This window comes from Procambarus clarkii, chromosome 6 (assembly GCF_040958095.1).
Source record: "Procambarus clarkii isolate CNS0578487 chromosome 6, FALCON_Pclarkii_2.0, whole genome shotgun sequence".
Lineage (NCBI taxonomy): Eukaryota > Metazoa > Arthropoda > Malacostraca > Decapoda > Cambaridae > Procambarus > Procambarus clarkii.
Window position 1 is genome coordinate 44,008,278 of NC_091155.1, and position 13,915 is coordinate 44,022,192.

Here is a 13,915-nt window from a genome sequence, read left to right on the forward strand (position 1 = left end):
AGCAGGAGAAACAGCATTAGAAATAGCAGGAGAAACAGCAGTAGCTGGATCAGCATGATAAGTAGCAGTAGAAATAGCAGGAGGAACAGCAGTAGCTGGATCAGCATGATAAGTAACAGTAGAAATAGCAGGAGGAACAGCAGTAGCTGGATCAGCATGATAAGTAGCAGTAGAAATAGCAGGAGGAACAGCAGTAGCTGGATCAGCATGATAAGTAGCAGTAGAAATAGCAGGAGGAACAGCAGTAGCTGGATCAGCATGAGAAGTAGCAGTAGAAATAGCAGGAGAAACAGCAGTATAAATAGCAGGAGGAACAGCAGTAGCTGGATCAGCATGATAAGTAGCAGTAGAAATAGCAGGAGGAACAGCAGTAGCTGGATCAGCATGAGAAGTAGCAGTAGAAATAGCAGGAGAAACAGCAGTATAAATAGCAGGAGGAACAGCAGTAGTAATAGCAGGAGGAACAGCAGTAGTAATAGCAGGAGGAACAGCAGTAGCTGGATCAGCATGAGAAGTAGCAGTAGAAATAGCAGGAGGAACAGCAGTAGCTGGATCAGCATGTGAAGTAGCAGTAGAAATAGCAGGAGGAACAGCAGTAGCTGGATCAGCATGAGAAGTAGCAGTAGAAATAGCAGGAGAAACAGCAGTATAAATAGCAGGAGGAACAGCAGTAGTAATAGCAGGAGGAACAGCAGTAGTAATAGCAGGAGGAACAGCAGTAGCTGGATCAGCATGTGAAGTAGCAGTAGAAATAGCAGGAGTAACAGCAGTAGCTGGATCAGCATGAGAAGTAACAGTAGAAATAGCAGGAGTAACAGCAGTAGCTGGATCAGCATGATAAGTAACAATAGAAATAGCAGGAAGAACAGCAGTAGCTGGATCAGCATGAGAAGTAGCAGTAGAAATAGCAGGAGGAACAGCAGTAGCTGGATCAGCATGTGAAGTAGCAGTAGAAATAGCAGGAGGAACAGCAGTAGCTGGATCAGCATGATAAGTAACAGTAGAAATAGCAGGAGGAACAGCAGTAGCTGGATCAGCATGATAAGTAGCAGTAGAAATAGCAGGAGGAACAGAAGCCGGGGAAATTTTGTTTTCAAGAATGCCGTGAGTAGGAAGAAAGGAGTGTAACATCATTTTCAGAACATCAATAAATTAAAAACTCTAAATATTTAAATTTGTATTCAAAATAATGTGTGTACAAGAACATATGAGTAATATACAATTGTGGGGACAGGAGTTACACAAACTCATGAAGCCATTATTACGTAAAGCGTTTCCCACAAAACTTGCAATAATTTAGAAGAAAATTTAATTAAAGATGTGACGGGGTAAGCACTTAATACTAAAAGGGAAGTAAGCTAACAAAAATGAATAATTTTAAGAAAATACAAATGAATACAATAAAAAGGTGATACTTAATAATGACTGGTATAGACTATTACATTAATGAGTCGGTAGTTCTAGCAACAGTACAGTACTTTATTTACATTAATAACACAATGGAAATACTAAGGTGTAATTTAGAAAAGAAACTGGACTTTTTCTCTTAACATTTTCTTGGAACTTAACAGAAATATAGTATAAGTTATGGTTAATGAGGGCAACACTAAAAATAAACAAGGATCATAAGGGAAAGGAGATTTCCTTTATTCAAGGAGACAAGAATAAACAAAGGACATGAATAAACACTTTATCAAAGAAATGCAAGAATTAGATGACACATGATGAAGAAAGGACATAAATTGTAATAAATAAAAATATATTAGAGTAACTATTAGATTAACTATATTAGAGTATATTATGATTAGAGTAACATAAATCTATTATTAGGAAAAATGTGAGTGAAATTAGTTACATGGTATTGATTATATGATATTAATTATATAATATTAAGTAAATATTTCTTAGTCTACATTATCTTTCATATACATACACACATTTTTTCTCATCTACATTAATGATGTTCCAAATACCTCTCAACATCTCAAACCAATTTTATTTGATAATGACACACTCTTCATTTTCTCCAGTCCTAACCCTCTTATTTTGAATGATTCAGTGAATATTGAACTAAATAAAGTCCATCTTTGGCTAACTGCTAACAAACTCATCTTTAACGTTGACCTTCTATATTTTGTTTGGTAATAAATCCTCAGATCAAATTAATCTAAGAATTAACAATATCCAAATTAGTAACACAGTAGATGGTAATTAAATTCGATCCTTGGTGTTCTCATTGATAACAAGCTGAATTTTCAGGGACACATTTAAAATATAGCTAAAAAAGTTTCTAAAACAGTTGGCATTCTCTCTAAAATCAGATACTATGTACCTCACCTTGACCTGATGACGCTCTATTACTCTCTCATCTATCCTTATCTCAATTATGGTATCTGCTTGGGGGTTCTACTACCCAAAATCATCTACGTCTGCTAATTACTCAACACAAATCTATTGGAATAATAACAAACCCTGGCCCCCAGACTGCATTCGACCCGCTTACTTAAATCTTTGAATATGTAAGATAATAAGTCACTGCACATCTTCTCAAGTGTACTCTATATATTTAAAACCCTGAACTGTAATGCCAATCTTGACCTTAAACGCTTCCCAGAAGGTTGTAACAGAACCCATGGGCACCACATCAAAAACAAATCTTGTTTCTTGTGTGGTTTCAAGATCCAGGGGGGTCTGGTAGCCGAGTAGACAGCGCACAGGACTCGTAATTCTGTGGCCCGGGTTCGATTCCCGAACCAGGCAGAAACAAATGGGGAAAGTTTCTTTCACCCTGATGCCCCTGTTACCTAGCAGTAAATTAGGTACCTTGGAGTTAGACAGCTGTTACGAGTTGCTTCCTGGGGGTGTTTGTGTGTGTGGGGGAAAAAATAATTTAGTAGTTAGTTACAGTTGATTGATTGACAGTTGTGAGGCGAGCCGAAAGAGCAGAGCTCAACCCCCGCAAGAACAACTAGGTGAATAAGTACCTATTTGATACTCCAAGAGTGCGACTGAACCAAACTAGAAATTCTCTGCAAATCAAGAGATCCAGAATGTGGAATGAGCTTCCCAGTCATTTCAAAGGCTGTACCTCTCTCAACCAGCTTAAGAGAAAAACCAAATGCTACCTAATAAACTCCATGTAACCTACCATACCCCCTAAATGTTAACCTATGTTTTGCTTTTTATTAACAATATTGATTATTGACCAACTAGTTTAACTGCTGATATCTGCCATATATAAACTTGAAGAAAATTGTAGCCTTCTGTTTATTTAGTTAAAATTACTTCTGCTGTTCTGTTTCAATTTCTGCTGTTCCATCCATCATACAATTTTTGTCATTCTTGATTTTCATTTTTCAATTCACGCTTTTGATCTCAATTAGTTTTAAGGTTTTAGTCTAAGTGTTTTTCCTTCGTCTTGCCCGAAACGCTGTGCGTATTAGTGGCTTTAGGCATAGTATGTACTACCTGTAGATAAACTAAAAATCCACAATTCTGTTTGTAACTCATCTTGAATGTTTGCCCAAAATGCTATGTGTATTAGTGGCTTTAGGTACAATATGTACTAGCTCTATGTATAAATCCAACATTGTTTGTAACTCATCATCTATGTATGTACTTTTCCTGAATAAAAATTTGATTTTGAATTTTGTATGTACTTTTACCTAAATAAAACTTATTTATGTATTTATTTTGTTATTACAGTCTCTTTTAAACTGGTTGCGAGGCATACAAATTTTAATTAAATTACAGTAATTTAATTAATTTAGCATTCACAATAATTAGGAAACCAGCCATAACCTGCATTAATTTAGCATTCCCAATAATTAGGAAACCAGCGATAGGGAATTTCATAAATGCACCTCACAATATAAACTGGGAATCTGAACTCAACAATACACAGGATATAAATTCATAATGGATATAAACTGCCAAAAGATTAAACAACACCTGATTCACAAGTGGCATACTTAAAGCAATTAACAAGAAACACGAATATGAAACAAAACATAGAATTGCCCTAATTACAAAAGAAGTTAAGAGATACTCATCAATGCTCACCAATATAATATGAAGAGCCAAAGCTTCCTTTTATGAGAATAGATTTAAAGAAGCAAAAGGAAATATGGAAATGAAAAAATCCACAAGGGCCGTGACGAGGATCGAACCTACTTCTGAGAACATCCCAGACACTGCCTTAATCGACTGAGCTACGACATGGATAAGGGCCTCATCACGGCCCTTGTGGATTTGTTCATTTGATGCATCATGCTATTGTGATTTCTGTGTGTAGTGAAATATGAAAAGTACATGGAACATCATCTCTAACCTCCTAGAGTCTAAACAATAATCACATAACAAGCAGATAAAACTCTCCAATGATGGTTACACACCTGCAACAGACAGATATTGCAACTGAATTCAATAGCTTCTTTTCATCAATTGGTACAAACCTTGCCAGAAAAATCCCAGAGACCCAGACACATGTTATTACAAATCTCACAGGCAGCTGTCCTAACTCTCTACTCCTTTTGCCAGTCAGCCCAAAAGACATTATATCCATAATTCAATCACTTAACACAAAAGCTGGGAACATTTTTGAAATACAATCTATGATATATATAAAAGTGTTGCCCCCTGCTCTTGCACTACCCATAGCTCTGCTATTCATCAAATTTCTAGAGCGTCATACTTTTCCTGATATCCTTAAGAAAGCAAGAGTGATGCCAGTTCATAAAGGAGACAAGACAGCTGACAAAAAATATTACAGACCAATATCAAATCTACCAATACTTTCAAAAAATATATGAAAAAATTATTTATAAACAGCTCTATTTGTACTTTGTAAAACTCAACATACTACTGATTAAATCCACAACGACCGTGATGAGGGTTTGAACCTACGTCCAGGATAATCCCAGATGCGCATTAATCGACTGCGCCACGACATGGTAATAGGAACTGCAACCGGGTTTGCTAATGCTCACACACGGATCCCACAGTCTCTCCGAGACACAAACTGCAGTTTTACACAATTCTCCCATGCACTTGGGATCTGTCAACAAGCTGTTCTACCTCTTAAGAGGTAGACTATATTGCTCTGGACTATATAGATTCCTATCTCAGTGACAGACATGTACATGTGGTCATCAATAGCATAACCGTCCTTACTCTACTCACTTGAACAAAAGATTGCCACAGGGCAGCATCTTGGGACCTCTCCTATTTCTTATATATGTACATCAGTGATGTGCCAAATGTTTCTAGCATTCTTAAACCTATACTATTTGCAGACGATACTACCATTGTCTATTCTTACCCTACCCCCACACACTAAATAATATTGTCAACAGTGCATTAAAAAAGTCCACTCATGGATGTCAACCAATAAACTTTCATTAGACATAGAAAAGACCATCCACAAGTTATTTGGTAGAAAGTAAGTAATTATCAAAAGAAGGCACCAAACCTTATTTTGTAGTAAACTATCAAATCAGATTCAATTTCAGGCAGCACTTTTATATATATCATAGATTGTATTTCAAAAATGTTCCCAGCTTTTGTGTTAAGTGATTGAATTATGGATATAATGTCTTTTGGGCTGACTGGCAAAAGGACAGATAATGTTAACATTACCCATAAAAATGATGGGAAGTTCTTTGGCCTATACATAGTCATGGGACTGAACTTTAGCACCCTTATACAACACACAGCTAAAAAAGTCTAAAAAATGGTCGGTATTATCACAAATTATATTCCTCAAGCCCATCATCACTCGGCAAAAATCTGCTATCAGAACAGTAACGAACCCTAGTCTTCAGACAACACAAAGCCCCTCTATTTAAGTCCCTTAACATGCTAAACATACACTCAGTCCAAACATTCTCATGTGCTATCTACATGTATAAAACCTGGTTTATAAAAAACCCTGGTTTCCTGGAAACCAGGTGTAAAACCTGGTTTCCTAAACGCTAATCTTGATCTGAAACTTTTCCTTGATATATGTAATAGAACCCAAAGCCACACCAGAAACAAACATCTCTTTGATATCCCCAGAGTCAGACTAAACTTGTGCAAACATTCCATGCAAATAAAATGGCCCAGTCTTTGGAACTCACTCCCTGATGAATTAAAAAATTGCCCAATCCATGCCCTGTTCAAAAGTAAAGGAAAAAAAAGGACCTAATTTCATCCTCACAGTTTCCTACCTTGTGCTTCAAACTTAAACTGCACATCTGAAAGGGTACACTGCTAAAATGTACCCTTTCATTTTTAAGGACCTGCCTGAAATAGTATGCAAGCTAGTGGCTTTGCATGAATGTAAAAATACCAATGTTATGTAATGACACCAACCCATTGTACCTTCTTGCAAATAAATTATTATTATTTTTATTATTACCCAGGACAAAGTGATTGCGGAGCGCCAGGCAAAGCATCTTAACCGCTACACCACGGAAACTGTACATAACTGAACTTTTTAGTTATATTTTATATATGGCAATGGAAATTTTGTTTGTTGTCAAAGTGAACACCAAGGAACTTCCCATCAACTCTGCTCATAATTTGGTATTGTTAAGTCTTAGACAATGAATCACAACAGATATGGTCGAGACATGATGACCAAACCACACACCAGAAGATCAGGAGACGACGACATTTCGATCCGTCCTGGACCATTATCAAATCGATTGTGATAATGGTCCAGGACGAATCGGGATGCTGTCGTCTCATCTTCTGGTGTGTGGTTTTGTCATCATAGTCTTAAGATTAACTTGATTGTTGAACTTCTTACCAAACAAAAATGTAAAACGCCTTGTCGATGTTAATGGAAAGTTTGTTAACAGTCAATTTAATGGACTTCATTTAGTTCAGTATGCACCGTGTCATTTAGAATAAGTGGGTTAGCATGTGAGAAAACATAAAGATGTTTCTTCTTCATGTGATGAAGAGAAAATATGAAGGTATTTGGAAGATATATATGAGAAAAACGAGTGGACCAAGTATGCTACCCTTGCAGAATGCCCATGTTAATTGAGAAAGTGGGAGAAGTAGCAGCGTTCACTGAAATATACTGCTGACAGAGAAAAGATTGCAAGTACTAAAGGGAGTGACCTCTAACTCCATAGTGTTGGAGTTTCAGAAGAAGGTTATTGTGGTTAACAGTGTCAAAACCCTTGCATAAGTCAACAAACAAACCTATGGGGAGCTCATTTTTGTTAAGTACTGCATGTAATAATTTAAGCATATTTATAAGAGCAGTGTTGGTGCTTTTCTGGGTCTGAAGCCACACTGTATTATCACACGAGGATAACCTCAATAAATTCCTCTCCCAATGTGGATCTATCTGAACAAACTGACCCTATTAGTACCTCAACTTAATTATCCCATTGTTACCAATAATGTAAGTCATTAATAGGAGTTAGCTAAGTTCTATAACATATTGTTACTGTACGTGGACAGTGACCTTGTATGTTAGGATAATTGTCATGTTAATAATATTATTAATAATAATTTATTCACAAACAAGTACAATGGGTTGGTGAGATTACATAAGATTGGTATTTTTACATTCTTGTAAGGTCACTAACACGCACAGTGTTTCCTGCAAGTTCTATAACATATAGTTACTGTGAGTGAACAGTTACTTTGTATATTGAGATAATTGTCAAGTAAGTTCTGTAACACTTCTAGTTACTGAGAGTGGACAGTGACCTTTTATGTTAAAACAATCGTCCAGTTCTTTATAATATAATTAAAAGGTAATAGGTAAGAGCCAAGTATTACACCATATTCTATCTATAAATAATATGGGCCAATGATTGCTCCTAAGCAAATAATAACTTCACATCATTCACATCCATCAACACAACACGAACCTAAACTGCTAATCAAAACAATAAACTACTGTATATTTTTTGGTTTGCATAGATGACAAATTACAAGCTGTGGTTTGGCCACAGGGTGGCAAAAACTGCAGCTCTTTGACCTTTAATATGCGGCTAGTAAAAAATTCTTGAGAATGTGAATATTCTATAAGTTTCTACCCGAATCCAGGGCAAGAAATGCATGACTATATAAAAAGTTCCGATACTTGTGGAACAAAGTTTGCATTCACAGTTAAAGGAGGTAAACATTTGTGTCTTGTTTGCCAAGTGCCATTCAGTCATTACAAAGCCAGGAACTTGAAACGCCAGAATGAACCTAATCACAAAAACTTTTCATATGATTATCCACCTAAATCAGACTTAAGGAAAAATAAATTAAATGAGTGAAAATCATTAATAAATTGCCAGCAGACACTGTTGACATTATTCAGTAAGGAAGCTATGGCTCTCAAATGGTTCTCCTGCAGCTCTCAAACATATGAGGTTTATCATTTGCAGCTCTTACAGTAAGCAAGTTTGGCCACCCCTGCCATAAAGGCTACTCCTATACCTGGTAAAACAGGCCTATAATAATCATACATACCAATTATGCAATGATTAAATTTAGGCTTATATCTACAAATTAAAAATCATTACACTAATTTATAGTTAGAAATACTTATTAATCAAAGATATTGAGAATAATGGAAATATAGACAACTGATGTAAATACTAGCAGTAATTAAGCCTAGGCTAACTATATTCAATGACATACTCCAAAAAATATTATAAATTATAGTCATGGTAATATACTATAAATGAAAAATGCCACTTTATAAAATGGGTTAATACAAGTGGCAGAGTCAGGCGAATAGTATTATTGTCAGATAACATAATATAATTGCCAGTATTCTAATATAATTGTGTCAGGATAATATTATTGTCATTCAGGATAATATATTTACCAGCACGCTAATGTAACTGCCAGTGTCAGGCTAATATAATTGCCAGTCAAACTCATTTAATTGAGTCAGGATAACATAATTGCCAGTCAAGTTAATGCAATTATCAGTCAGCATATATGTAATATAATTGCAAATCAGTATAATATTATTGAAGGTTAATATAATATAATTCTCAGTCAGGCTATTATAATTGTCGGATTCAGGCTAATATAATTGCTGGAGTCATGCTCACATAATTCACAGTCAGGATAGAATAATTGATGGACAAGTTAATGTAATTATTAGTCTGGATACATATAATATACCTAGTAATTGCAAGTCTGTTAATACAATTGCCAGGCAAGATAATATAATTGCCAAAGTCAGGATAATATAATTGCCAGTCAGGATAATATAACTGCTAAACATAAATATCTCAGCCTGGCAAATATTATTTAACAGCTGAGTAATATATATTACTATACATCGTTGGGCTCGAGTAATATATATTTCCAACTCAGAAAATTATAAATGCCAGTTAGGCTAATATGAGTACTCAACTAAGGTTAGTCTTTTATCAGAATCTATCTTAATGCACACAATAATGCAAGGGTTAGATCACTATAACTACTGTAGATAGGCCAGACTACTAAAAAATCTGATACAAATATAAATGAAGAGGTTTAGCTGAAATAAATTCCAGTCTAATATATATTTGTTAATAATTTATATATCTCAGTCATTAAGCAAAATAACAAAAATTACTTTAATACCAGTATTTCATAAAAATAGTACAATAGTATATATATGAAACCACAGTTAAAAGTTAACAATCAACTAGAGTGCTTTTGGCTTGCTTTCAAGCCTTCAAATGTGGTGGCAGTGATGGCACTGCCAATGCCAGCACTGTGGCTGTGGAACATTGCCACGTTTCTTCTGTGGCAAAGAAGAAAATGGAATGGAAGCTATGAGGTACACATACCAACGAAGAAAATTGGTACCAGTTGTACAAACACGATCATGACAACAGAAAGGAAAACAGAGCAGGGGTTGGAGAGTGAGAAACAAGTTAACGTAAAGTAGCAACACCATGTTTTTGAATACAGTATATGGAATTGGGTAAGCTAAAACAGTATAAAAATATATAATAAAATAATGGTTGCAGCTATGGAGAGTGCAAGATATTTTCCTGATAAAGTTTACAATTTCTAACAATTTTAAAATTGGAAAAATGGTATTATAAGTTAATGAACTAATATGTGCTTTAATATACATTATACTTAAAACATTTTCGATTTATCTCTCACACTCAAAATGTTTAACCTATCACCCAAATGCACCGTCTTGTGAGTTTTCATACTACAAAGATGACCGAATCTCTTTTAAAACTCTCGACACTCAAGAAGGTTTATCATTCAAATGCACTAACATGTGTGCTTTTATACCTTTACGTGACTTAAATAATCTGCCACATTTATCACACTCAAAAGGCCTTTCTTCTGTATGTACCAACATGTGACAAATTATAGATCCACGATCTCTAAACCTTCTACCACACTCATCACACTCAAAAGGTCTTTCATCATTGTGCATCATCATGTGAGTCTTCATACTTCCAAGCCGACTGAACCTCTTCCCACACTCTGGACACTTATGAAGTTTTTCACCAGAATGCACTAACATGTGAGTCTTCATACTTCCAACCTGACTGAACCTCTTCCCACACTCTGGACACTTATGAAGTTTTTCACCAGAATGCACTAACATGTGAGTCTTCATACTTCCAAGCTGACTGAACCTCATCCCACACTCTGGACACTTATGAGGTTTTTCACCCGAATGCACTAACATGTGAGTCTTCATATTTCCAACCAGACTGAACCTCTTCCCACACTCTGGACACTTATGAGGTTTTTCACCCGAATGCACTAACATGTGAGTCTTCATACTTCCAAGATGACTGAACCTCTTCCCACACTCTGGACACTTTTGAGGTTTTTCACCCGAATGCACTAACATGTGAGTCTTCATACTTCCAAGATGACTGAACCTCTTCCCACACTCTGGACACTTATGAGGTTTTTCACCCGAATGCACTAACATGTGAGTCTTTATATATCCAAGACGACTGAACCTCTTCCCACACTCTGGACACTTATGAGGTTTTTCACCCGAATGCACTAACATGTGACGCTTCATATGTCCAAGACGAGTGAACCTCTTCCCACACTCTGGACACTTATGAGGTTTTTCACCCGAATGCACTAACATGTGACGCTTCATATGTCCAAGACGAGTGAATACCTTCCCACACTCTGGACACTGGCGAGTCATTTTCTTTATGATAGGTGCAGTTTGTGGGAAGGTTTTCTCCTCGGATGACTGCATGAGTGGTGATGCTGCGTGACGCCTCACGGTGGGGCGTCAATGTTGAGGCTTAGGCAAGGCTTTAGTGTTGTTTCTTAGGCTGTTGTAGAGTTAGACTTGATGTGAGCACTTGAAGGTCAATGGTGGGCTTCTTCTTTATGATAGGTGCAGTTTGTGGGAAGGTTTTCTCCTCGGATGACTGCATGAGTGGTGATGCTGGGTGACGCCTCACGGTGGGGCGTCAATGTTGAGGCTTAGGCAAGGCTTGAGTGTTGTTTCTTAGGCTGTTGTAGAGTTAGACTTGATGTGAGCACTTGAAGGTCAATGGTGGGCTTCTTCTTTATGATAGGTGCAGTTTGTGGGAAGGTTGTTGTGTTGATTTAGGGGCGACGACGATCGTTTGTGGGAAGGTTTTATGCTCATGTCTGGACACTCACCGTCCCGTGTTGTGATAATGGCGGCGACGCTCACCTAGGCGTTCCAGTGTTCTTTCTGGTGCCATATTTTATTTTTCTACTTCTTACTATTGTCTGTAACTGGTTTTCTACATTTAACTCTTATGTTTTCCTCTTTTTTTTTAATTAAAGAATATTCTTGCAATTCATTTATTAAAATACAATGGTACTCGTTTATATACTTTCTGAAGGAAACATTGCTCCCATGGTGAATGCACTACTTTGCATTCTTTTTATTAATTTTTTTCAATCAAATAAATCATCAATCAGTATATATGATTGGCAATAAACAAGTTGTAATAAATAGAATACAAGCAGATCCACAAAAAGTAGGCAAGACAGTAAGCAAATACATTCATAAACAAATTTGTAATAGGGAAGGGATCCACAGGGAAATAGCAGTTAGGCTATATAGACTACGTCTAGGTTACAGGTGCAACTGGGAGATTGGTGAACCCCGAGAGAGAGAGTGCATCTTCTGCCAAACTGTCACAGAAAAGCCATTACTTCACTATCTTCTGGAATGTGAAGCAACCAATGACCTTAGAAGAGCTTTAAGAGTTCCTGAATCATGCAGTGGCCACCCTGAAGCCATCAACACAGCCACTCTCCTGGTCAACAAAGGTGTCCAGCAGCTGGACACCCTCATAAAGACTGTGAAGCAGTATCCTCCCCCACGATAACAGCTTGATGGTTAAATGCAACCTCAGAACACTGGGAAAAAAAAAAAAAAATTGTACCACTTACGGGCTATTCATGCCCGTGCCACCTCTTGGGTGGCTTAATCTTTATCAATCAATCAATCAGGGAAGGGAGTACCACCGCTGGCTGGAAGGATACAAGACGCTTTGTACACTGACAACATCGCACACAAGTTCAAGTTCAAGTTCATGTATGTTTATTGAGATAAGCAATAAATACATCTCAAAGAGATAGAGTAGCTTAGGCTATTTCTACCCCCCTCTACTTCAAGTTCCTCAAGGGGCGCACAAATTCAGTGAGTACAAATAGACAAATAACATTACAAGAATCCCATTTAACATTGCAGGTTACTATAGTAAGTACAGCATATAATTGTTACACTCTCGGGGCAAAATTCTTGTAGCTCCTAAGTATACTGTCTATCATACCATTATCACACATCCAAACAATTTGATGTGGTACACTATTTATTTCCTTATTTCTATAGTTTTCAATAAGTTGACACTCTAATACATCATGTTCTAAGGTGTGGGCGTGCGGCATACTACATAATTTACACTCCTTATCTTTTTCACTGACATCAACACCGTATTGCCAGATATATTTATATCCTAATCTTAATCTCATGTAAATTGAATCCTTCCAAGTAAACTTTCCTTTACCATAAGTGAAGGACGAATTTGTATTTATTATTGAATAATTCTTAAGTGTGTTACTACTGTCCACCATTGCCATTCTCTTTATCATTTCTTTACCCTCCTGAATCATCTTGATTCTTGTTTTTATTTGTTTCAAGGTTAACTGACATACAACATTAACAAGAGTTTTTTCAGTGGCTCTCTTCGCTATGTCATCAACTATCTCATTCAACAGTATTCCCACATGTGAAGGGATCCACATGAATCTTACTTTATACCCAGTTTTTTCTAGTCTCTTAACATTCTCTCTACACTCTATCACAATATTCTGATATACTGGGCGTCTGCTATTTAAAGACTCTAACGCTCCTCTGCTATCAATAAAGAAGCAAGCATTTTTACCACATTTGACTACTTCCTGTAATCCTGCTAACTCCTTGGAGTTCAGCCTGCGTTGAAGAGACATTGTCAGTTAAGCGGCGTCCAATAACAGTATCTACAGTGCCGATGTCAGTGTACTCCCTGATCAAGACTCCACATCCTGCCTTCCCATCCCTAGCTACTGACCCATCACAATATACATGTAGAGTGTTTTCTGTAGGCAGTTTTCTAATTATACAATCATATGTTGCCCTCAGCTCTCCTATTTCATACATACTTTTTTTCATATGCAAGGGAGTAATTACTACATCTACATTACAATCCTCCCATGGTGGTATAAATTTTCTCTTGGGCACAGCAATACATTCTGTAATAACATCATACTTTATAACACTATAACATAATTTATTCATATATACTCTCTTCTTCATCATACACTGTTCACTACTTCCCACCTTTTGAACCGAGAGGATTAATTCATTAGCTCCCCCACCTCTCATTAATCTAATGGCAGAGGCTACATTTATCTCTGAAATTCTATCCCCAATACTCTGCAGATTCAA

The 13,915-nt window shown here is 36.6% G+C and overlaps 1 protein-coding gene across 1 annotated transcript; it reads right to left on the reverse strand.

The window, feature by feature from the left end:
- Positions 1-7,497: 7,497 nt before the first annotated feature.
- LOC138354558 (zinc finger protein 492-like) lies at positions 7,498-12,277 on the reverse strand. The gene has a single exon (XM_069308927.1). The coding sequence runs from the start codon at positions 11,195-11,197 to the stop codon at positions 10,208-10,210; it is 990 nt and encodes a 329-aa protein (XP_069165028.1). The 5' UTR covers positions 11,198-12,277; the 3' UTR covers positions 7,498-10,207.
- Positions 12,278-13,915: the final 1,638 nt, after the last annotated feature.